Source organism: Mycteria americana, chromosome 11 (assembly GCF_035582795.1).
Source record: "Mycteria americana isolate JAX WOST 10 ecotype Jacksonville Zoo and Gardens chromosome 11, USCA_MyAme_1.0, whole genome shotgun sequence".
NCBI classification, from domain to species: domain Eukaryota; kingdom Metazoa; phylum Chordata; class Aves; order Ciconiiformes; family Ciconiidae; genus Mycteria; species Mycteria americana.
The window spans coordinates 21250603-21275119 of NC_134375.1; the positions used below are offsets into that span (position 1 = coordinate 21250603).

At 47.5% G+C, this 24517-nt stretch overlaps 1 protein-coding gene across 1 annotated transcript in view; it reads left to right on the top strand.

Moving 5' to 3' along the window:
* The first annotated feature begins 330 nt into the window (after window positions 1-330).
* Window positions 331-24517, top strand: part of GRIP2 (glutamate receptor interacting protein 2) — a 151678-nt gene continuing 127491 nt past the window's right edge. Inside the window, exon 1 of the mRNA XM_075513855.1 lies at window positions 331-484. Within this exon, the coding sequence (XP_075369970.1) occupies window positions 331-484 (154 nt within the window). The remainder of the gene's footprint in view (window positions 485-24517) is intronic.

Sequence of the window (24517 nt, forward strand, 5' to 3'; positions counted from 1 at the left end):
CCTCTACAGAGTCTGCTGCCCCTGTGAGTTATGAGCTTTCCCAAGTCATCAGGGAGAAGAAATGCCTGCTCTCATTGTCTGCGAGAGCTGTGGATGGACAGAGGCTAAAGAAATCCTTCTCTCCTTCCCCCCTCCCACCGCCACCCAGAACTCTCTCTTTGGGTGGAAAGAAGCTTTTGACACAGACGCGCGCACGCATACACACGCGAGCGCTTTCGTGCCTCCCGGTGACCTGCCTGCTTCTAGCTGTCCCTCCTTCCCGGGGAGCTGGAGCTGCTGAGACACAGGAGTCGGGGAGATCCCGTCCCCTCTTTGCGGCTGTGAGACCAGATGAATAAAGTGAACAAGGTTTTGAAGATCCTTAAGAAGTCATCGAGGAGGAGGAAGAGATGGAGAGAGGAGCTGAGGGTGGAGGAGGAAGGGGGGAGCCGGGAACTCTGTGACCCGGGTGGTTTGTGCCGCCTGCACCTCTGTTGTACCGGTGGTAAGGAAACGGGAATGCTCCTGCTCGCCCGGAGATAACGTGCCTGTTTGATATCCATTGCTTACGTGACGGGAGAGCTTCCTGCAGCCAGCCGCTGCTGTTGTGCTTTCCAAGGGCTGAAAAATATTGGTGGGAGAAGGGGTGAGGGCAGGGAACTGGGACTTCTGGGTCTCCTTTGTAAACCTTCCCTTGCTTGCAAGGGTAGCGTTTTGCACATCTGTGGAGTGGGGATGGCAGGGAGTCTTCTGTCTGGTGGGATGGTGTTCCTAAAAGTGCAGGGAGAACGTGTCACTCACTGAGATTTTTGTTTGATCCCTGTTGTTGCATTTTGAGATATTTAAGCCTGGAGGTCTGTTACGTATCTTTGTGCAACGGAAGAGCAATGGAAAACAGACAAATTTAGGTTGCTGTTCTTCTGAGGGATGCTTTTGTCTGCAAGAGGGTGCTATGGCCAAAGTTGGTCTGGACCCAGGTCTGTTATATCCATCCTTTATCTTCCAAGCAAACTATGCTGTGGCTGTAATATAATTGAAAATGAATCTGGTTTTAGTCTATCTATAAAAAAGCCAAACGAGAGAAGCCCAGAATGTGAAAAAGGGGCATTTACAGCATTCACTGACCTGTCCCCGGCGCACGTGAGCTCTCTGCTGGTGGCCGTGACCCAGCAGAGGAAAATGTGAAGGGCTGCGCCCTCGGCCATCAGGCTCAGCTTCCCGCATTCTGCACTGCTAGCGTCCAAGGGATACGAAGCGCTTATGAAACCACACTTAAGATGAAGCTATGCTCATATCTAATGTAGGTCACTGTTCTTTTCACTGTCACATCTGGTAATTTGTTTGCAATGGTATTGTTGCAGCTTTTGAACGTTTTACAGGCTTGCTCTTTTTCACCCGCCTAATTCTGTTGAGCTGCTTTTCTGACCCTGTCCTGGAGCCTCTGATGGCCCCGTTCTTACAGGACCCTGGATGGCTTCGTTTACAGCTGGAGACTTGGGGCACGGAGATGTTACTGGACTTGCCCAGGGTTACGCAGGTCGGGGCAGGGCTGGGCACTGGCCTCTGAGCTTGAGGCCCGAGCCAGTGCCGTGATGAGCAGCACTGGTGACTGTCCTGCTCTCAGCTTCAACTTCTACATGAGAAATGCTTTCTGCTAAAAATCTGTGTTGCAAAGGTGGGTCAGGTCAGTGGTGTGAGTGGTAGAAAGCCAGCAGATACGGAGGTGGAGGTGGCATGCACGGCTCAGACTGTCCCTTTGTGCTTTCGTGTGTAACGCCTTCTTTAATTACACCGTGGCAACCAGGAGATCATATTCTAGCACATCTTGCCGTCTTTCTCCGTGACCTGGGTCAGGCCTAAAGCCAGCCAGCCAGCCTAGAGAGCGTTTAACTGGGCTGCCCATAACCCCAGTGGGATTGAGCCACTGGAGGATTCTTTAGCATCCTCTTTCTTGGGTCCCCTGAGGTCTCCCTGCTTCTTTCAGTCACAAGCTATGGTGAGAACAGGATATCCTTCCTAACTGGGTGGTCTTTGCTTGTAGGATTTGATTTGATTTCATTTACTCATCTATTTGTTCATTCCTTCTGCTTCCAGGTGCCCAGACTTTCTCCTGTCTTACCTCCTCAGGTAGTTCAAGAGTCTGAGATGGGTTTTTGCCACCATTTTTCCAGCGAAATATACTCAAACATTTTTGCTTAAACTTTTCATTTTATTTCTTATATCATCTTTAGTTAGAAATTGATCAACAGAGAAGAAAGGAAATGAAAACCTGAAAATATTTAGGTATCAGAAAACAAGGAGGCAGTGGAAAATGTTAGCTAGCCCTAAATTGACAGTTATTACTATTGTTAACCTTGTGGGTATTTTACTTTATCTTTTCAATAGGCAGTTGTCAGCTGAGAGGGTTCACACCCAGCCCTGAGCTTTCCTGCTGCCTGGGAACGTGGTCCCATCAGGGTTGAGATTTACATGTAGTTCACATCCTTCTAACCATCTGCTAAGCTTTTGGGTGCTGACCTGAGAGATTGAGTGCTTTGCTTATTTTGTATTTATTCGGTTATCCTTTTTTATCAAAAGAATGAAACAGATCTTTTGAACCTGTAGTTAACGTGTACCTGTATAGGCAATACTAGATACATGGCCTGGGTCCCAGCTGGACACGGGGGGTAGACCTCTCTCTGAGCTATGTGTCCAGGCTGCGTAGCAGGGAAAGGGAGGAATCGGTGCTTCTCAACCCAAACCAGACATCTCGAACCTGAGGGATGAATGATTCTTTGGAGAGCGTGTTCCTCTCTGTTGACTGCAAGGGAAGCACAGGCGACTGGCTAAGATAAGGATGTTTCACTTGGGCTTGACTCTATGTGGCTTGTGGGTTTTTGAGACATGAATGTTTGTCCTGGTTTCAGCTGAGATAGAGTTAATTTTCTTTATAGTGGCTGGTATGGGGCTATGTTTTGGATTTGTGCTGAGAACAGTGTTGATAACACAGAGATGTTTTAGTTGTTGCTGCACTGGTCAAGGACTTTTCAGCTTCCCATGCTCTGCCAGGTGCAGAAGAAGCTGGGAGGGGACACAGCCAGGATAGTTGATCCAAACTGCCCAAAGGGCTATTCCATACCATATGGTGTCATGCTCAGTATATAAAGCTGGGGAAGAAGAAGGAAGGGGGGACATTTGGAGTGATGGCGTTTGTCTTCCCAAGTCACCGTTACGTGTGATGGAGCCCTGCTGTCCTGGAGATGGCTGAGCACCTGCCTGCCCATGGGAAGGAGTGAAGGAATGCCTTGCTTTGCTTTGCTTGCGTGCGTGGCTTTTGCTTTCCCTATTAAACTGTTCTTATCTCAACCCTCAAGTTTTCTTACTTTTGCTCTTCCGATTCTCTCCCCCATCCCACCGAGGGGGAGTGAGCGAGCGAGCGGCTGCGTGGGGCTGAGTTGCCGGCTGGGGCTAAACCATGACAATGTGTGACTGTCTAAGAAAGTTTTGGCTTTACTGCCTGGATATCCTTCAGGTGGAGAGACCCTCTTTCACAGTCTTGTTACTCTGGAACAGTTTGTTAGCCTGAGGCTTTGTAAAAAGCTGAACTGATGGCTTTTTTTTCCTAAATGCAAGATAGGTAGTGGGTTAATGCCCCTTCTGCCATCTAGACAACAGTGATAGAGATGGATTGCCAGAAAAAAAAAAGCATCTCTTAAGGCAAATGGGGAGAAAAACAGTGCATTCCTGCAGTCGGGTTCTCTGCTGGCACTTATTCCAGCCAGTTATATCTCCACAATAAAATGTAAATGAATGCAATCATTTATTTTGCAGCCTGGAGGCCTAGTGGTATGAAAAGATAAGAGAGCATTTTCCATTGTTTATATGGTGGAGGTGGCTCTTCTGCATCTGCTACTGTCTCTCTGATACCTTGGCAGCATCTAAATGTTGCCTTTATTATTAAAAACACATATATGGGAGTCTAATATCTTAAACAGATTATCATGGTGTTTACAGAAGTGTCAGCCAGCCCCCACTCCCCGCAGGCTCTTGCCATTCATGCTCCTTCTTCAGGAGCAGCGCGCAGAAAGCAGGAATGCCATCAGCTGGCCCAGGACTGGTAAAAAAGCAGTTTGTGCAAAGAGACGAGGCGAGGAGCGATGGGCCCGCGACATGTGCGGTCGTCGCTGGTCGGAGGGACGAGCAGGAGGGACCGAGGGATGCCAGTGAGCTGCTGCTCTGGAGGCTGGGGAGGGGGAACAAAGGGAGGGTGGAGAGCGATAGACACGGCAGTGGCATTGGGATAATCTCTGATTGTATTTAGACATGTTTAATTGGCCTGTCAGTTTTTCACATCTCATGCATTTTCATAAGGATTCCTCTTTGCCTCTCATTTTATTTTCTTGTAGCTCCCTGGATTTCCCTGCGGACGGTCTCTCCGGATTTCTTTGTTTTGTTCCTGTCCGTCCCCCCCCCCCCCCCCCATTTCAAAGCAGCGCTGAGTTGCCTGCCTTTGTGGTGTCTAAGCAGAAAGGCAGATTCAGCAAAGGGGCTGTTTGGGAAAATCTCACGTTATCCTCACATGGGATGCGAGGGAGGGAGAAATTTGGTATGGGAGGGAGAAATTTGGTATGGGAGGGAGGATTGTCAGCGACCTAGACGCGTGTGCCATCTATCCTAGCTCTCTTTGCCCTGGACTAGGGCTCTGGATATAAACCCACATCCCCGTCATGTGTAATGCTATGGGGAATTAAAATTTATACTGGAGATCTTTTTATTTTTTTTTTTTCTCTGAGCTTTCTGAAAGCTAAGTTATATTTATTCTTCTGATTTTCCACCCAGTATGGGCTACCTTAGAAATACAGAGCTTACTCAACTTCTAGGTTAAATAAACACATTCAAAGGCATGTTGTTCAGCCTTTCAGATCTGTGTTAAACTCCTACCCTTCCACTGCTAAGTGATGCCAGACCTAGTTGCTTCATCCTCCCACAAAAAATCCCCCAGGCACATAATTAAAACCAAGCCATCCTTGTAAAGCCACTGGCTGAGCTCCCCAGAATTGTTCCTGCATTTCTTGTGGCTTTGAAGTTCGCGAGCGCTGGGGCTTGGAGGGACGTGAGGACCCACAGAGACGCAGCCCTGGCAGGCAGAGGAGATCAGGAGCTGCAGTGATCGCTGATGGGCTTCTCTGAGCCAGTCTTGTCCCACCTGATCCCTGGGGTGAAGACAAACACCTTCAGATAGGTGACTGGCCCAGAGTGGGACCACACCAACAAAAGAACCCAAAACTACATGATCAGGCTGTCCAGAGGGTTTGGGTGCTTTAGGTGCCTTTGGGCCTGATGACACTTGATAGCCTTTCAGAAATGTCTCCTCATCAGGATTTGGGGAGCTGGTGCTCTGGACATCCTGGGGCAAAGCTCATGACAAGCCAGGGAAGGAGATAGGAAGAGCTGCAGGTGGTGGTGGAGGCCAGGGATGGGTGTCTCCCCCTTGCCTGCTTTGGAAGAGGCACCTATACCCCATGCCAGCAGAAGAGCAGCTGCCAAAAGGCCCTCTGTGTCCCATCAGTGGGGTTGTTTTCACGTGGCTTTTATGTATTTCATGATGACAGTTTGGTTTGTGGCAATTTATTGTCCTGCAGGGTTGTCTCCTCTGTTTATATCCCACAGGTCTCGTTGTACAGCAGTAAATCATTGCAAAGCTGATAGTTTAGTTTCCAGCCATAAATTCAAATGCTGGAAAAAAAAGAAATTTGTGTATTCCTATGCCTCTTCTTTGAATGTGGCTGTTCATAGAGCTCTGTGTACCCCCAGGTGTGAAGATGTTTGGTAAAAGCGGTGGTAACTAAAATAGCGTCTTGAGGAACCTCTAAATACTTGATTTTTTTTTTTTTTTTTAATATGGGAATGCAGGAGGTGAAGTGATTTGGACAAGGCTGTACCTCAGGGAAGGAGGAGAGACAGGAAAAGGAAAAAAGATCCTCCTTGCAGAGCATCGGCACGAGGCTGGGTGTACGTGTGCTGCGCTGTTTGGTCCTGGTCATGGTCTAGGGACTGTGCTGGAGTACTGCAAGCAGTAGTCAAGCGACTGAGGTTTAAAACTGCTGCAGGTCTTGGGACAACTCTGAGACCTGGCACCAAGTGTTCTGCTAGTGGGAGCAGTATTGCTGCTGGTGGAAAGGGGAAAACCTAAGAGCGGGAATTAACGTGTGGCTCTGAAGAGGTCAGGGTTAATAGCATTGAGGCAGGGATATTTGTAGATAAAGGCAAAGGATCCTGAGAAAGGCAACAGGCTGGAGACCCTAATAATCCTCTCTACGCCTGTGCCCAACGGTAGCGAGTGTCCTGTAAATGAAGCGGTTATTAGCAGTTATGCTCATATCACGAGACAGAAACCAGTCTATTGAGCTCGAAAGAGTTGCCCTCTTTCAACCTTTCAAAGTGATTTCCCTTGTGGTGAGCAGCAGGAGAAAGCTGTATTTCCTAAGCGGAGCCCGGTGCCCTTTCAAAGCCCCAGCATCTCCCACCTCCCTCTTTGCTAACGGGGTCGTGGAGCTGCATTATTTATAGCTCCTCCTGGGACCCCACTTGCACATCCTGCAGTGGCTGTGGAAAGGGGATTGCTGGCGTACACTGGAGGTTCAAGGGTGACTAAGAGCTCGTGAATGGTCGTGGAATCTCTAACTTGCAGCAAAGACAATTGTACAGAGAAAGCTTTTGATCAAACAGGATCAATCCATTGTAGCCAAACATAAATTTTGCTGTGAAAATATTCTGTTTCAACCTTTTCAGCAATTAAACCCTTCTTCATCCGGACTGTTTGGTGCTAGAAATTAATTAGCTGATAATATCCTCTTTAGAATAAAGACAAATGTTTTTCATGTCTTTGCTGAAGGCTAATATTTGCAAAAAGAAAAAGAAAAGTAGATGAGTTCTTTAAATCTCTGTAATCTTGCCCCAACAAATATATTTCCTCACTGTTAAGCTTTGCGTGAATTTCTGCGTGCCTCTTCCTCACCTTTCGTGTAATGCTAAGTGCTAGAGAGTGGCGAAATCAAAGCTGCAGGTTTCAGCTTTCAGAGCATTGGAGTGATCAGATTCAGTCCCGCCCTTCCATCTTGGGGTCACCTGTAATAAACGCCAAGGAAGTGGGTAAGAGTGAAAATGTGTAATGGGACAGAAGGTCTTTTTCTTCCAGAGCAAGTATGTGAACGCTCATATGGTTAGAGATGGCATCCACACCTCCCTTGCTTACCAAGTAGTTGTAGAAGCTGGGTAGTTTAGTCCTTTCTGCAGCTGGGTCTTGAATTAGTCTGCAGATGAGACAAGCACAGGTGAGCCTGGAGCCCAACTGCTTGATTTCGTAGGGAAGCAGAGACGTGTGCTGAATTAATTTCTCTGTAGCATTTGCTTTGGCAGCTTTTTGCAGATGAATAATAAAAATAAGTAAGTAAAGACAGGCAGCGTAGGAGTTTTTGAAAACTCCAGGCACCGTCTTCCCTCTGATCGATCCGAAGCCCCACCTGAAGGGTGCATCAGCACTGACTTTGGAGCAAAGTGTTTTCCTGCTCATTCACCTGGTGATGGGACCAATCCATTAATAAGGAAATGTAAATGGAGAGTGAGAGTTTCAGACTCTCTGACTATGAAATGCAGCTTTGACATTGTTTTTAGATGTCAAAATAAAATAAGGTATAGACTGAATTGTAGCCTTTGCAAAGGGCTGGTGGGCCGAGTTTGGCTTTGCTAGTTAAAGAAATGAATGTGGCAATTCCTGGATGAGGGAAATGTAGGGTATTTGGGGTAGGAAAGTGCTTCAGAAATAGGAATAATAAATAAGGTTTGAAGAGAGTAGACACGGGAGCTGGAGTTCTCGAAGTCTCCTCTCCCCTGGATGGCAGAAGTAAATATCTCCCTTAAACGGGAAGTATTAAACTGATGGTAAGTGCTTTTCAAAATACCACCTGTCAGTGAGATTGTATCCGTTTTTAATTATGCCATCATGATGATAATTACTACGATTTAGGCATTTCCAAACATGTCTCTAGTTAATTATGGGTGCAGTCAATTCCTGGAAGTGCGGGTGCTGGGTCACCTCTGCGATGGTGCAGCTCTGGGTCTGACAACCGCGGGGGCTGGCGAATCCGCACCTACTGTCCAACGGGGTAAGAAGATCGGGCCTTGTGTGAATGGAAAAATGCTTCAAGTAGGAAAATTTAATGATGAGTTTTCAGATGGATGTATGCATTTGATTAGGACTGGGCTCCGTTCCCTACTCTGCTGTTGGCTCCTAGACCTATACTGGGCAAGCCGCTGATGGGCAAGTTTTCTGCCAGAGTAAACTGGTGTGGCTGTTTTGCAGACACGAAAGCATTGCCGGTTATATGCGGCAGTGGCTGTGGTCATTAGATTTGATGGTGGGCAAGGATAATTTAGCTTGATGTCCTGTAAAAACACAGGCCAAAACCTTCATTCGTGTATCCCTAGTAACCTGGACAAGACCAAGGCAAACCTTCTGGCTGGTTTTCTGGGAGGCAGACATCTGGTTTTGATGTAAGGAGACCAGAACATGGATCGTGTGCTCTTTCCCCAAGTAATTTGTTCTTGTGAGTGGAACACCTTTACTGCTACTATTTTGGAAAAGGGATCTTGTCTATAACAGTTTAAAGTGCAGAGAATTGTACTTCTCTTGGCGCATTCGTTCTCTGTCTCCTCTACTCAGGCCACACGCGGTGCGATACAGGAACATTTGTACGATGCAGGCAAAATGAGCCCCCAGATGCGGTCTCTATAAGCAACCATAATATTGGTGCAGTGTTTAATGATAATAAATTCCAGTTTTGTGGGTCCTCCTTGAACACTCCGCTATTGATTAATAATAGCGTAACTTGGAACTTTCAATCTTTTGCTTAAAAAACAAAGTAGTTTTTTACTGGGTGCTAAATATCAGTAACAGCATGTCTGCGGGCACAAACATGCTACTTGAAAAGGTACATATATTTCCTAGCAGAAACAGTACTGATTCCGCATGATTATTTAAAATTTCCCAATATAACATGTCTAAAGTGAGGCTGTTTAATTCCAAAGCTGAGCTGCGTGTTGCAGTGGCCGTAGCTTTTTCCTACCATCCTTTTTGGGGCTGGGAAGACTGATGGTGCTCTGTAAGTAACAGTTAGATTTGTGTATTATCTTTTAATTGTGCTCACAGTAAAAGACTGCAGCTGGCACTTAAACTGGGTAAGGAGAACCTGCTTAAAAGGGAAACGACTTTTGGCCTTTGGCGTGCTAACTTGTCTCGGGCTATTACTAGCTAATTGCTTCATTAGCACACCAGCAATGTAAAATACAGTGAGAAGACTGTTGGGAGTACATACGTGAAGGCGTAGCGTGACCCCGTCGAGGCTAGCATCTGCAGCCAGCATTTGCAAGAGGCTTTCGTTCTCCTAAGTAAATTGGCAGTCAGAGCGAGTGGCAATACAGCACATGGAGATAAGACTCTTTTAATTTCTTGCTTCAGGAGACTCAGCTGTCTCCTTGGAAAGGCTGATGCCTTGTCCACGGAGTCGCAGATTGAACAAACATACCGTACCATTTAATTATTAAAGAACGGCTTCAGCATTTCCTGGCAAAATAAACTATGGGCTTAGGCTGAATCCTGGCAACAGCCTTCCACCTGCAAGACCACGCTTCTTACCCCGGGCAATAGGCAGCCCCACTTTGGTCACTACTCTTTGGGATAATACAGCTCTCAACCACATTTCCAATTATATACAATATTTTCTTGTAATTAAATAGCTGCTGTTATTTACTGCTATTGCAGCAGCACTTCCAAGTAGGGACCTGGTTTCTCTTACATTCCGTTGTGCAGAAGCAGGAAAAAACGATGGGCTGAGCATCAAGCACCTGAGCTTTGGGGTTGAATTTTTGCTGTGAATGCCGGTAAGACTGCAGCATCACCAGTGAAATACTAACAGGGAAAAATATAAGAACGCTTTTACACATGAATTGTCGAGATGTTCTTGTCAGCTGATAAAATAATGATAGTAGGAGGAGACGTCTAAGTAATACTGATAGGGCTCAAGTTAGAAGCTCAAAAAAGGAACATAGATGTGAATGTTTAAATTAGCCGCCTTCTTAGCTTTGGGACATAATCCAAATGCCATTCACCCACTTGAATTGCAGAAAAGTGCCCGTAAAATCCTCCACATTTAGCCTTCCTGCCAATCTGGGGTGTGAATTATGGAGAGGACAACTCGGAAGATATCATCAGCACGTAGCTTTCACCCGTAGCCTTCGCTCATCTTTAAATCATCTTCCTTGAATCCTAGTCTCAGTCTGATCTAGATACCAGCATCTCAGTGGTTTGGGTTGGAGGTGCAGTCCCCATGAGTGTCACTGCCGAAACTGTGGGAGCGTGGTGCTTACACACGGCTGCATTCATGGTCTCGGCAAATGTGATGGTGAGAACTGCGGGCATTTCTCCAAAGAGCCTCTTGCTGGTTTCTTGCAGCTGATGCGACAGAGGGTCGAGGGTCTGGAGAAGTTCTAATTCAGGGAAATAATTGCGCATAGCCAGAAATTAAACACGGCATTTCTCAAGACATGGCCTTCTGTGAAGCTGGTGAGCTTGAAGCTTTGCACAGGATGTTCAGAGCATGTGTCGGAGAAATCACCCGTGGATGCAGAAAATAAGAAGGGCTTTCAAAATCCCAAGGGTGAAGGTTAATGACTGAAGGCTGTTCGTCTACTTAGCTGAACACAGTTTCATGACAGACTGTCACCTTCAAAAGTTGTTGTCAGGGTAATTAAAACTAATAGTGCCACATCAGACTTCCCCCCCGATGTTACTCCGTTGGAGGCTGAGGCATCACACAGGGGAAGGCTGTAGCCATGCTAATTAGGACCAGGCAAGGTACTTGTAAAGCATAATTTAGACTATTTCCTTTTGGGAATTGTCTACTAATTCAGCACGGTTTCAATGAAACTGTTCATCATTCACGCTGTCACTGGGATGGTTTATTAAGGGTAATCAGTTAAAGCTGTACAGGTGTCAATGGGGGCAGAGCATCTTCTCCCCAGCCTTCATTACTGACAGTGTCAACACACAAGGAGAAACGAGTTCCACTTGGCTTTCCTGAGCTGTCAATTTGACCACCCACCCCAAAACTAACGGCATTTGTTGGCAGCATGTTTGCTTTAACAGGCACTGAGAGGCTATAAACTCGGAGCCTGGGGTCTGTGTAGTTGCTTTGGGGAGGGGTGAGCACTCGTGGCTGCCCCGGTGCTGCTCTGCTGTACACGGAGGCTATAGGTGTTTCTGCAGGAATTCACGCACCAGGACGGAGAGCTCCGTCGCTAACGCACAGCATCCCCTGAGCCCGGGGGAGAGCGGAACTTTATAGATCAGCTCATCCTGAGTTTGGTTCAAGGCATTACTGTATTGGATTTGTTGCTTCAGCATTGATCCGACTTGCTTATCTAAAGCAGACTTTTTGTCTCCAGATGCTTTAATGCCACATTTGGCCCATGTTATTTGCTTCTGTAGCTCTCAAAGAGCTCCCAAGCTCTTAGGGGGAGATCTGTTGTCTGCTAATTGCAATGGCTTATCTTAACATGCACTATGGGATGAATATTTTTGAGAGATACCTTCAGTCTCTCATCGGCTGGTCTGTTTGACATATTTTTACTGGACAGAGTTATCCAACAAAATCTGTTTTCCAAGGGCAAGATTTTAGCAAAGTGCTGTAGTAAAAGAAGGCAGGTTGCTTCATACCTTTTGTTATCAATACCTGAAATTACTCCGATTAGAAGTTACTCGTATGCTATTTATAAAGCACAACCATCTGTAGTGAACTTTGTTTTGCTTTCTTTTTAAATGGAAGACATACACTGGTTAGCCGGTTTAATGTAGTCTGATCTATCGTGATGATAAAAAGCCTGTTAGCCCCCTATCTGGTAATATCTGTTTGTACTTTTTGCAGACAATTTGCAAATACAAAAGGAAAAGAAAAAAGGTTGCCTTTCCGTAGAAATCTGCCGTTTTCTCCCCAGAACCCATTTTATGGGTCTACCCGCTGACTGTACCCATAGTCATACAGAATTGAAGCGTATATAAAGTAAGGTTGGAACATCCTTTAAACTGGTGAAGAGAAAATGGAAATAATCTGAACAAATTCACAAAGGCAGTATTATCAGTATTTGCAACATTAATGTATTCATCCATAACTGTACTCTTTGTAAGAGAAATACTGCCGTTTAAAATATGTTTTAGTACAGTGTAATTTTCAGGATGTTTCAGGAATAGTACAGTGCGTAATATTCAGGATATACACACGGGATTTTACATTATTGTTCCTGAGGAAGGAAACAGACTGTATGGCAACTTGAAGGAAAAAATGAACTAATTTAACGTGAGCTCTACTTTGAATAGTTTCTGCTCCTTTAATTTTGTTCCGATACATATTTTTAAATGCTTACATGAATAGAAGACTGTTTTCCTCCTTACCATTTCTCCACACTTTGCTATTATAGAAAAAGTGTAATCATTGCCAGACAAATAAACACAGCACTACATACATATATTCTGAATACTGTATATTCATTAATCACACGGCGTTTTGCTTTATTTTTCTGAAACTCAGTGTATATCTATTTTCATTATCCTCTTGCGTTATTTGCAATGGATTCTATGGCTTCGCAGAGCCACTTCAAATAGCAGACGTGATAAATGGTAATAGATTTCCCATTATACAAAGGCTTTTTTATCCTCTTAGTTTAATTGCCGCATTTCTCGCTCCTCCTGTTGTGCACTCGTGATGACCAGTGTCCCCACAGTCATTTCCTTAGCTGAAATGAGGATTAGATTTATATGCAGGAGAGCTGAACACACACTTGTTTCAGTATCAAAGAGAAACAGCTGTGTTTTGTGAATGGCATTTCCTCTGAGGTAAATCCAGTTCTCCTGGGACATCCAGGCGATTCCCCCGGCTAAAGAAGTTCTCTGAGCCTCTCAGAGGAGGGTAAGCTGGATCTTAACATTCAGGTTTATGTCTGAATGTGCTTAAATCCCAGTGATGAACCTTGAGAGAAGACAAAATGGCACGGTTCCTCTAGTCTTATGTGTAGACTGGAACTTCAGCATCGGGAAAGCAGGCAAAATCTGGTGCAAAACGATATTTTGATTGGGAAAACGGCATAAAATTCCTCTGCTACCGCTCCAGCGAAATTAATTGGAGATCCATGCGCTCAGTAGCGGTGAGAGAAGAAAAAGCAACGTGGACGGAGCAAGCAACTGTGCGTGGGGAGCTGGGGATCAGCTCCCAGGCTGTCTCGGGAATTGAACATCTGGGGTTCTGTGTGATCCGATCAGCCCCCTTGGGCTCTCGTAGCCGTGGCAGAAGCAGGAGGAGAAGCCCTGTTGCCTGGCCCCATCCCTCAACCCATCGTCAGTCCCACGTGCGTGTTTCTCACGCAATGCAAACATGCTCAGGCTTTTTGTCTTCTGTACAAGGCTTTAAATACCTACATTGCATCTAAATTTATCTATACTTAATATACATGTACACACCTGTCAATGCTTTCAACTCTATATTTTAAAGAAAACAAGATGGAGTCAAGAAGAAAATCTCTCGTGCTGTTACGTAAAGAGTGATCTCTAAAGCACTGAGGGTTTATTGAGTTTCGAGGGTCTGTAATTGGAATTCTTGAATTTGAAATTCGGTGTTAGCTCCTCTGGGATTGTCGTTTGTGCTGTGCCGCTAACACTGCCACGTGTTCAAAGCAGCTCTCTTTTAGCCCTTTCCTTGCCGGAAAGCTTTCTGGGTCAGTCTGTGTTACATTTTCCTTTGGTTCCAAACTTACACCTTTGAGGTTGAATTTACCAAACCGTGCATGTGTCCTTCCAGCCTGAACAGCGGGAGGGTGACCCTGGTAATTAGGGGCAAAGACTCAGTGGCAGAGCACTGCTGAGATCAGGTATCGGAGGTGAATTATTCTGTCTCATGTCTCTCGGGGGCCTCCTAAAAAGATGCAGCGTATTGCTGCCTGCAGCAGTTGGTCTGTGGAAACCATTTGTGACCCCCTAAGTCATCTGTGGGATCAGCAGAAATGGTGGCTAGAGAAGGTGCTCAGAGATTTTGTGTAGGTGAACTCCCAAATGTCCATCTCTCGTGAGCAGCCTTTAGCCCCCAGGTATTGACTTGGTAGTGGGGTTTTCCTCTGTAAATCTGCGGTTTCCCCATGGGTTCCTGGAAGGCACCTTTGAGGTCCCCTGGGACCACGGTAAGAAGCAGTTGAGAACCGCTTCTGCCATCGTCTGAATTCCCATAGAGCGAGCGAAGAATATTTTGCTGCTTCAGCTGCTAAGAAGCACTGGGAGAGGCTCAGCTCAGTAGAAAAGGCCAACCAAAGTGCTACTCCCTCTGTGATTGGGGTCTAAAAGTCAAATGAAAGGGAGTAGCAACATATTGGTCAGGCAGAGTCCTCAGTAAGTGTCATTCTCCCAGAAGAGTGTGGGGATGAGCAGGGCTGGGCCAGGAAGGCAGCGAGACCCGATGTGCCATCACAAACCCTTTCTGAGCTCCTTCCACCCAAAGAGAGTGGGAAGAGTCCACGTTTCTCTGTGCGATCCTCCCTGACTTGGGAAGTGTGCTGTGAGGAGATGAAGAATCCACCTCCAAGAGGGGTGTTGGGGGCAGAGTCTATGGGTGTATGATCACTAACGTGTGTGGCTCAGACCTGAAAAGCGCTGCCATGGAGGGGCAAAGTACACCCCGCTACTACTGATGCCTCTCTGGCCCAGGGATGCAAGTAGGGGACTGTGCGGTCAGAGGATGGTTTGTGGAACCAGACGCATACAAACCACGGTCCTAATTTTTGTTGAACACAGAGGAAATTGTACCTGTGGAAGCTCTGCAGACATTTTGAGGCACTATCGGGCCATTCAAGCCTGTGTTTACCCCGGCTTGAAAAGACAAATGGATATGTCCAAGCTTTGTAGACCCTTAGTGGTAAACCTCCACTATTGTTCTCTCCCGGGCATTCAAAAGTCCAGAAAATTATTCCTTTGGAAATCTGATTTTTGGTGACAGCATGTGAGAAAAGCGAGATTGATATCAGAATAGTAAGCTGAATAAAAGAACAGGTAGTGCTGTATCTTCTCAGCTAGTATCTCAAATGGCTATTTTTTGGGTAGATTTATTACACTGCGTCTAATATATTGTATATGTATTTCACCGTACTGTGCTGCCCGTATTTGACAGGGTAACTTGGGGACTGTGAACTGTGTCTTGTCCCCATGTTACCCACAGGCTTTTGGTTTTTCATGTCCCCTTAGTCACCAGACCTGGCTGGACAAAAGGACCTCTTTCCTTTTAGGTGCACCAAATCCACCCTGTCATGCTGGCTTTGAGTCCTCGTACAGGTCCCTCAAACTCCTTTTTATCCCACAAAGTAGGCCCTCTCGAACATCGCTTGTCCCTCCAGGTGGGTGCATTGGGTCTCGCCAACGCCCCAACCCACGCAGACCCTCCGGTAGTACGGCTGGTAAGAAACCTCCGCTGTCTCCCACAGCATGAGTTCCTGGTGAGGGTTTGCATGGGGCTGACTTCTCGTGGGGACCCAGAGTAGCCTTGCCAAGAGGGAGGCATCTATTTTGCCTTCCCCTAAATTCCCTGGTAATTCTGCCCAAAGTAAGCCTGGTGTTTTCTATTACTCAATAAGCCCTGCTGAGAACCAGCCACGTCCTGGGATGCTGCCTGGGGCTGCCCGCCCTCCTCTGCTATATGCGACAGCTTAGAAAAACAAAAGCTCTCCAGCAGTTTTGAAGGTGCAGCCCTGGACCGCCCCGAGGCTGCTCCGTCCCCAGCACGCATCTCCAGCCTCATCCATCATCCCACTTCTGCAAGTAGGAGGTGGGACTCGGAGGACATCAGGCGTGCTCTTCGGGGAGCTGATGTTCAACAGGTGACCTGTGTGTCCCCGGGGCGGTGGCTTTGCTCTCAGGTCTGTGGGACATTGTCGATGGTTTCTGCAGACACAAAAAGGGTTTTTTTTACCCTAAAGTTTCTCTAGCAGGACTTAACGCTGCCAGGGCTGTTGCCAGTACATAGCCCCATGGCATGGGCACCGGTGCTGGGTTTCCGGTGAACTGGTGCCATAAAATCAAGGGCTTTTATCTCCTCTGCGTTGGTAAGCTCTGGATTAGCTTTCTGGTGAAGCGCAAGCATGCACCCATATGTGTTAAGGAATAACATTACTTTGCAAATTAATATGTTAATGTAGTACCAGATTCCCAGCCTTTAACAGCAGGAGATTGGCGATAGGTTTATAAATGTCGATGAGCAATTTTATTCATCTGGACAAGATAACAAGACAAAACAGCCCCGCGCTGAAAGTATTGTTGGGAAGGGTCCGTGCCCCCTCTAGCTCTGTTTTTGCCATCCTCCACCCCAAAACCCTTCCCTCTTGCTCCCTCTGCCACTACATAAAGCACGACTCCATTTCACAGTAATCATAAATTAATTTTGAGCCGGCAGCCCCTCGCAGAGCCAGGCAGAGGTGCGGAGGGAGAAGCGGCACAGAGCCATGTGAGGGGAGCGCTGGAGGCTGCGGTCGGGAAGATGTTTGCTGTTTCGCTCAAGTGCCGGCTTGGGGTGGTGAGACGGAGGAGTAAAGGTACGGTGAGAGCCGAGCGGCTCGCTGCTGCCTGTGAGAGGGACTTGGAGGGGACTTGCTTGAATGTTTGCTTTTCCTTAGCCGAGCAGGAGGAAAAAAGCTACATGGTCTGTGATTGATTTTTCACCCTCGGTGTGCCTTGGGGGGGGGGGGAGTAGGATTATTTTACTTGCATGTTGTGTGTTTTTCAAAGGTTGAATTTTTTTTTTTCCCCCCTGTTGACTCTCTGGATTTTTATTCTATCTATCTGCCACGGTTATTATGGCAGTAAAGCAGATTTAGGTGTGCCTCAGAGTCTCAGAAGGTTTCCCTCCTCCCATGCGGGAGCTGTTACTTTGCAGGGACGGGCCACTTGGGTGTTTGCCAGACTCCACCAGACCGTTTGGGAGTCCTGATGTCTGTCCCACCCCCGTGCTCCTTCCAGGAGGGGAGTGGGTTGAAAGGATGAGAAACCCGGGAGGATAACAGGGAGAAAAATCAACTTTGAGAAGATTTGAGAAGCTGTAATATTTTAAGTATTATCTTAAGCGTAAGTTAATCTGAGACAGGACAGGGTTTCTCTTCTTACAATCCTGCAGCATTGCACGTGATGAGAAGTAAAGAAGGTTTTTGTCCCAGACTGCCATCCCTGGGTCCCTCGCCCCCGGTGTAGTTGTGCGAGCGTTAGATGGGTCTCGGAACCTGCGTGGTGGAGGCTGCTGTGGCTGCAGAGCTTCTGGCTCGCAGGGCGTTCTGCAGCTGGTGCTCGGTCCCGTCGCCTTTGATTTCTGAAGGGTTTGCATTTTGATGGGGCCCGGAGCCGTTGCGAACCGCTGGGAGCTCTGCTCTCGTGTGCAAGCCCTTACTGCCGGCGGCACTCCTGCGGCAGATCAAAGTCCTTTGGCGTAAAGGAAGACGACCTGCATTTTTATAGGGACCTCTAAAACACAACAGCTTTTAGGAGCTCGGTGTAACTTGGATATTATTGATTTCGGGCTTCGTTGAGTGCACAAACTCCGCTGTTAGCCTCATTTAAGGGGAGAGAGACTGACTTGCTGGTGCAGGGATCTGTGCGTCGACACGCGGGAACTCGGTCAGGGCACTGGCAGGTAACGAAACTTTGGTAGCAAAGGGAAGGGCCTGAACGCAACGCGTACGTTTCTGAGGCGGGCTAGACCGTAAGTCTGGGGTGACATTCCTGTGTGTGACTTGCCTAGTAAGTCAAAAAGTATTTGCTCGGATCGAGGTTGCCATTCTATGGGACAGACCCGAGTACAGAGCAGGAGCCTGAGGACCACTACGCTTGACGTGGGTTGTTGGGGTGCTAAGAGAGCAAGGGAGCACGTGGGTGACGATTGCCTCGCCGTGCTGCGCTCTCTGGTGGGTGCCCAGGCAGGGCCGGGCACGCGGAGGCATCAGCAAGACGGTCTCCGTGTTCTTTGCCGCGCACGAGGGCACGTTCACCCTGGGGAATAAGCTGAGCTTATTTCAGATGTATGAATTTGTGTTTGGCGTTATTTGCCTTTGACGGTTTACGCCGACGCTTCTTTGTTTCTTCTCCTCCCTGGTTTGGAGGCTTCATGGGCTTCTCTCTGCACTGGAAGGAGGTTTGTGTTCTCATCAAACAGGGTGGCACGGGCAGGATTTCCACCTTCTAGAGTGACGCCTGGAACTGCTTGGGTAAAACACAGCCCTGGGGTCCTTTTTAGTGGGGAGATACCAGGAGAAGATCTGGTGCCTTGTTAGTTTTTCCAGTTCTTTTCCCCAGCATGCTTTTTTACTCCATCATCCTAAAGGAATTGGCAAAAGTCTTGTATCATGAGGGGTTTTTTCTTATGCAGCTTTCCAGGGGAGTTAAAACCACTGTTCTGACACAAGTAGAGTAAGTGCGTTTGTGCCTGAAAAACACTGTGAAGATGCAGCCTGAGATTGTAAGGAAGGTTAAAAAAGTGTTATCCCTGTACTACCTGATAAAGTTTCAGTGGCTTTGGCTGAAATATTTAGAATTGACTTAGATCACCTGCATTTCTTAGTGACAGATTTAAATGAGAGAATCACTAATCCAATGCTAAGTTGTACTGCTTTGATCAAGGATTAAACTGAGCTGGAACTGGCTTTTGGGACTGGGGCTTTGAAATGAACAGCCGGAGAGAGACGTTGTTACTTGTCTTCTGTATTTTGGGACAGCTGATGTTTAAAGTATATCCCTAAAAGATTCAGCAAAAGTGAACCATGTTCATTCTGGCACTGTTGCTCCCAGAACGAGCCCATCGTGACTGGGCAACAACCAAGGACGGGAGCGGGTATGAATGCTGCTGGCGAGTGATGAACTCTGCTGCGTTTCCCATCTGTAAATGCTCGAAACCGAACTAGCTATCTGTTGCATCCTAGGAGATGGCCAGGCCTGGGAAAAACATTTGTTATTTGGCACTAAAAATCCCAACCACCTTTGTTTTGAAGAGAGAAAGGAAGACATAGCGAAGGGGTCTGCAGAAGGATGTGTGAAAGAGAGTGGCAGATACCCCGCCCCAGGTATCTGTCTGTCCTCCGGTCCCGAGTCCCAAAACCACGTTGTGCTCTGCAGCTGGATGCTTGCTAGGGGAGATACCCCTTCTGCTCCAAGCTGATTGTAATTTAATCGTAAGGTAACGTGTTCAAATCTCAGCTACGGTGGCTGCTGTTAGTTTTATGTAGTTTTAAGTTTAAACGTCCTCACAGAAATGAGGATTGATCTCCCTGTAGTCATTGCTACTCTGCTTCACAACAGACCCCCTTCCCGCGGGCTGGCACTTCTTGGGCAAGCTTTCCCCCAACTCTCTGCTTTCTGCTGTATTTTCTCTTCCTTCCCTCAAACTCTGGCTGCTCCTCCCCAGCTAATCCCCTCACTTCAGAGAGAAATTCTTGCTGTCGGTCCTCTTGGATTCCTGCTTTCTTTCTCCTGCTGAGCCCTTGAGCTTTTCCTGGCATGGGGAACATTCACGGTTAAGCCGGCTGGCCGGGGGCAGGCAGCATTTCCCTGCCCGCAGCTCAGCAGCCACTTTTGGCCAACACAGGCTCATACAGCTATAGCTATAGGGCTCCTCAGTCCGCTTCAAGGTCCCTTGCTCCTCCGGAGAAGGTGCTATTCAAAACAGAATCACAGAATCGTATAGGTTGGAAAAGACCTTTAAGATCATCGAGTCCGACCATAAACCTAACACTGCCCAGCCCACCACTACACCGTGTCCCTGAGCACCTCATCCAAACGTCCTTTAAATACCTCCAGGGATGGGGACTCAACCCCTTCCCTGGGCAGCCTGTTCCAATGCTTGATAACCCTTTCAGTGAAGTAAAATTTCCCAATATCCAGTCTAAACCTCCCCTGGCACAACTTGGGGCCATTTCTTCTTCTCCTATCACTTGTTACCTGGTGATAACCCCCTGGTGAAAACCCCAAGGAACAAACAGTCGCTTGTCCGATACAATAATTAAACTTTCCTCAGCGTTAGTGGGTTTTTCCATTGGAAAAACTAAATGACATTAGGAAATGCTGTGGATGCCACGTAGCGGAGGTCTGTTTGAAGGGTGGTTGCCCCCCATGCCTGTGTTACTGCCGTGCGTCCCGCTGCCGCAATTTCTATGCGGCCATGCCTGCCATTCGCCTGAGCTCGAATTGGACTATTTGGAGAGATGGCGGTTGGCTTCCCTGCTAGCCCCCAATTACTGCAGCACATCAACTGTATTTTATAAATGAGTAAACAGAAGTGGTGGAGATCCTAAACCATTAACCAGACACATGTGTTGGCCTGAAAAAGCAGCAAATGAGGCAATTTAAAGGTGCCCTCGCTGTTTCTTCTGCTTCCCAAAGCCTGCAGCCCAAGGGAGGGGATGCTCTGCAAGAGCTGGCGAGACCGGGAGATGCCTGAGCCACCAGCAGCGCGCACCGAGGGGCCTGGACCCCGCTGCTGCGGCAGAAGGAAAAACTTGGTTTGAGATGCTCAAGCTTCAGTCGTGTTTATTTTTGTCCACTCTAATTCCTCCCAGTGTGTGGTGTGAACGATGTTAGAGTAATAAAAGTCATTTTGCTGTTCCTTTGTCAAAAGCTGTCATTTGGAACATGCCAGACATCAAAGTTTGTAAAAGAAAATATATGTTCTGCTTTCCTTTTACTTACCTCTGTGTTTTTCTGCCTTTTAAGCTTCACCGAGTCATGTTTACCTTTTTTTCTTTTCTGTTTGGACTGGATGCTTCCTTTTACTTTTTGTTCTTCCTCTTTGGTGTTTGAATGGGAGCTGAGAAAATAAGAAGGAAAAAAAAAACCACCCTGAAACCCCCAGGAACAAACTAGAAGGATGTGTTCAGAAAAACTGTCAAATAGCGTGAGACTTGTAAGAAAATTACCAGTTTAGCACAGTGGCTTTTATACTGAGAGCCAGATTTTCAAAGATACCACATTTGTGCTTGTAGGCGTCCTGACTTGTCCTTTAGAGAGAAGTTACTGTGTCCTGTTGGGAGTAGAAAGATGTGCGTTTTATTTACGTGTTTTTGTTGTGAAACAGTGTCATGGGAATCAATCCCAGGAATCGGGAACAAGCTCTCATGCCACGTCTCCTTGTTTGCTGTACGGCGGTATCGTGCCGTACAGCATCCCGGCTGTGTTTCATAGCAGGGAGTGTTTCTGCAAGTGGGTTTCTGTCGCCATAAGATTTGCTCGCTGCGGAAAAACAAGAAACGTTTTGGATCTCTCGTTAGCAAAGAACCGGGGGAAAAAAATGGGTAAGCAGGTAAACTGTTTCCACCCTGTGGCGTGGTGCCAAGACCAGGGCACTGCACAGCGAAGTCTTGGAGTGTAAAGTCCTATGGAGCAGCTGTTCCTGGAGGAGGCAGCCGTCGTTCGTACTGCGTTTATCCTCCAGGCCTGGAGTAGCCCGTAAAACAAAGCAGTTTTTATTTAACAGATGGGCAACCAGCACACAGAGAAGCCAGGCTTCTCCCCAAAATGCAGCCGTGGCGCAGAGATTGAGCCCACGGTCTCAGAAACCTAAGGCTGAGCGCGGTGCTATCGCCCTCGCTTGGCCACCTTTTCTTTAGGATGATCGTTGCCTTCTAGGATTTATCCTCACCCTTGTGTTTGGTAGCAGAAAACATCTCGGAGGCTGCTGCGGTGAATATTTATGGGGTTGTTCCCTCTGCAGTGATGAAAGCCGGGCAGTGGCGAACACAGGAAAGCTCCCTAAGCCCCAACCACTGAGCTGGCGATGGCCGTGATTCCTCTTCTGTCAGCGCGGCTACGCTTCAGCCCTTTCCGTGTCTCATTAGTAACTCCTGATCAGGCATGTTTTATTTATGTCTCCTAATGAAGCCCATTTTTCAGCCTGATGCCGTAGCACCCCAGGTGACTGTCACCTGCTCCGAGTGCTGCACGGCTCCTTCGGCCCCAGCTCATCCCTCAGCTTCCTCTGGGCTCCAGTGGCAGAGAGGATATTGGTCTCTTAGGGGGGTAATTAAAAGAAAAAGGGCCCTCGCAGCCCAGAGGCAAGTGATAAATCCTTGCAGGGAAGCCGGTGTGCAGGAGAGCGTGTCCAAGGTGGCATTAACCCTTCGTGCCGGAAGGGTACAGCATGTGCTGCTGTCCCGAGGGCAAATCCTGCCCAGATCCCACGTGCGTGCTTTGGCTGCAACAGGAATGTAAGCCCACCCTGCCTTGCTGTGAATACATTAAACAAGTGCAGTCACGCTGGCCCATGCAGCGGGCACGCCGTCCCTTTGCTGTGATGCACAGCGAGTCCCGGGCTGCTTCTGCAGTAGTTTGGAAAATTTGGGCTTTGTTGTCCCTAGCTGTAAACTACTGCAAAAAAGGGGTGAATTCCTTGTGCTTCTTGGGCGTGCCCATGCATCCTTTCTGTTTTGCCTATAAAACCATGTGGTTTTTTTTTTTTTTTTGTGTGTGTTATTAAAGCTAGAAACAGGGGTCGGTGATTCTTCATCCAATACCTTCCATTTATGTTACCGTGATGAACAATTTGTGTGTGCTGGGGGTTTTAACGGGCATTTGTTTTCTCTGTAACAACTAGCCGTCCAAGATGACGAGAGCAGGCGCTGGGGCACGTCAGGGCTAATGCACGCTGGCAGCGCTCGAGAGGGCCCCGGGACGGGAACAGCGAGGGGACGCCGCAGCTCAGCGTTGGAGCGGCACTGGCAGAGCCGTAGCACGCTGCAAAATTGGCTTTTTAGACTGACCCGATTCCTCTTTGCATGGTGGGGATGGGGTTTCCCAAGAGGTGGCTGGTATTTAGGTGGCTGAAGGTGTAGATAGGTGCTTTTTGGAAAAAACAAAAGAAACAAACAAAAAAAAAAACCTAAAGAAAAAAATACTCGAGCTCCCTAAATATTTTCATTGCCTGATCCCTTTTGACTTCACATTCTCTTGGCAAGACAAATGGACTTGCAGCCCAAAGAGGCAGGAGGTGGTGTTTCCAAGCAAGGCTGTGTGAAGATGACGGAGGAGTTTCTGTGCCTCCGACAAGGATATTTCCCACCGTGTCCTGATGACCAGCAGTTTCAAGAATTGGGAGAGAGATTTCTAAAGGTAGCTAGGAATTAACACCTCCTTAATTCCAGTAGAAGCTAGGAGCCTAGACAGACTTGGAAAACTATTCCTTGATACCCAAGATGCTTAAAAACATCCCACCCACATATACCAGCTTCTTTAAACATCTCACTAAATTGGAAAATGCAATTCTTTAGCTTCCTCCTTCCCCCCTTTATCCCAACCAAGAACTTTTTGCTTGAACTGCTTGTCTCAAAACCTCCTCCCCCCCATCAAGATGAGTATTTTCACCAGAAATGGCTTTCGAAATCAGAAGAAAGGCAGTTTCTGCCTTCCCCAGGGAATACATAGATAATGGTTTTTGGGGTTTTTTTTTTTTGTAAATAAAACTAGTTGTCAGGTTTTTGACACTCTCTCTAGTGCTTGTGAGCTGGGTGAGCGATCTGCGTATGCTCTTGCTGTGGCGAGTAAATGGCACGAGACCGCCGCTCTTGTTGGCGAGGGGTGACCCAGTTCCCAAGTGATGTGGAGAACCCCTTGCAAAGGTAACCTGGCCCTTTGCTGCTGCGCGATGAGGCTGCCAGAGCTGGTACCCGGCTGTGATGAGGAAGCAGAGCGCCTGCTTGGGAGTTGAGAGAAGCTCGTTAATGAGGATGGGGGAAATGAAGAGCAATGAGCTAATGGCAGAGTGGAGTGGTTAGAGGTGCTGGCTGAAGGAGGATTGCTGCTATGGGCGATGCACCGTCTCATGGGGCGGCACTGGGAGGACAGACGTACCTCCCAGTTCCCGCTCTATCACCAGCTTTTGCTATTTAATTAAGAGCCCTGTGACGTTCTCAGGGGTTTTACCCTCTGGGGTCGTTGGGTGAGGGGAAACAACATTTCCATCTCTTGTGGTAGCAAGGAGGAAATTTGAAAACATGGTTTTTACAGTCCCAAAAGATAAACGGTTGCCTGTCTTATGCGGGCAGACTGTGATTTAACGCTAAGGTAAAGATGGGAGGGTGGGCAGGAAGACCTGACTCCTGAGAACTGATTTTGACTTTATACTTGTCTTCATCTCAGCCCCTTCCACCCTTCAGGTCTCTCATAACTCACCTCCAGGCACATCCTCCCTCTGTCCTCAGGCAATGGGTTTTTTATTGATCCTGGATCGTGCACGATTGGCAGCCTTGCAAATTAAAGGCAGAACTTGACAGGAGGACAAGGAGGGCGTAGAGGCCACGCTGAGGCTGTTTGGAGCATTTGCTGTGGCCCTAGTCGATGGGCTCCCTGCGAAGGGATGCAGTGCTGCAGCAGCGGGCAGCCTGGATGATGGAATCAAGACCTTCAAAAGCAGTCTTGAGGAGTCATTTTAATAGTACTGACTGTAGTCTG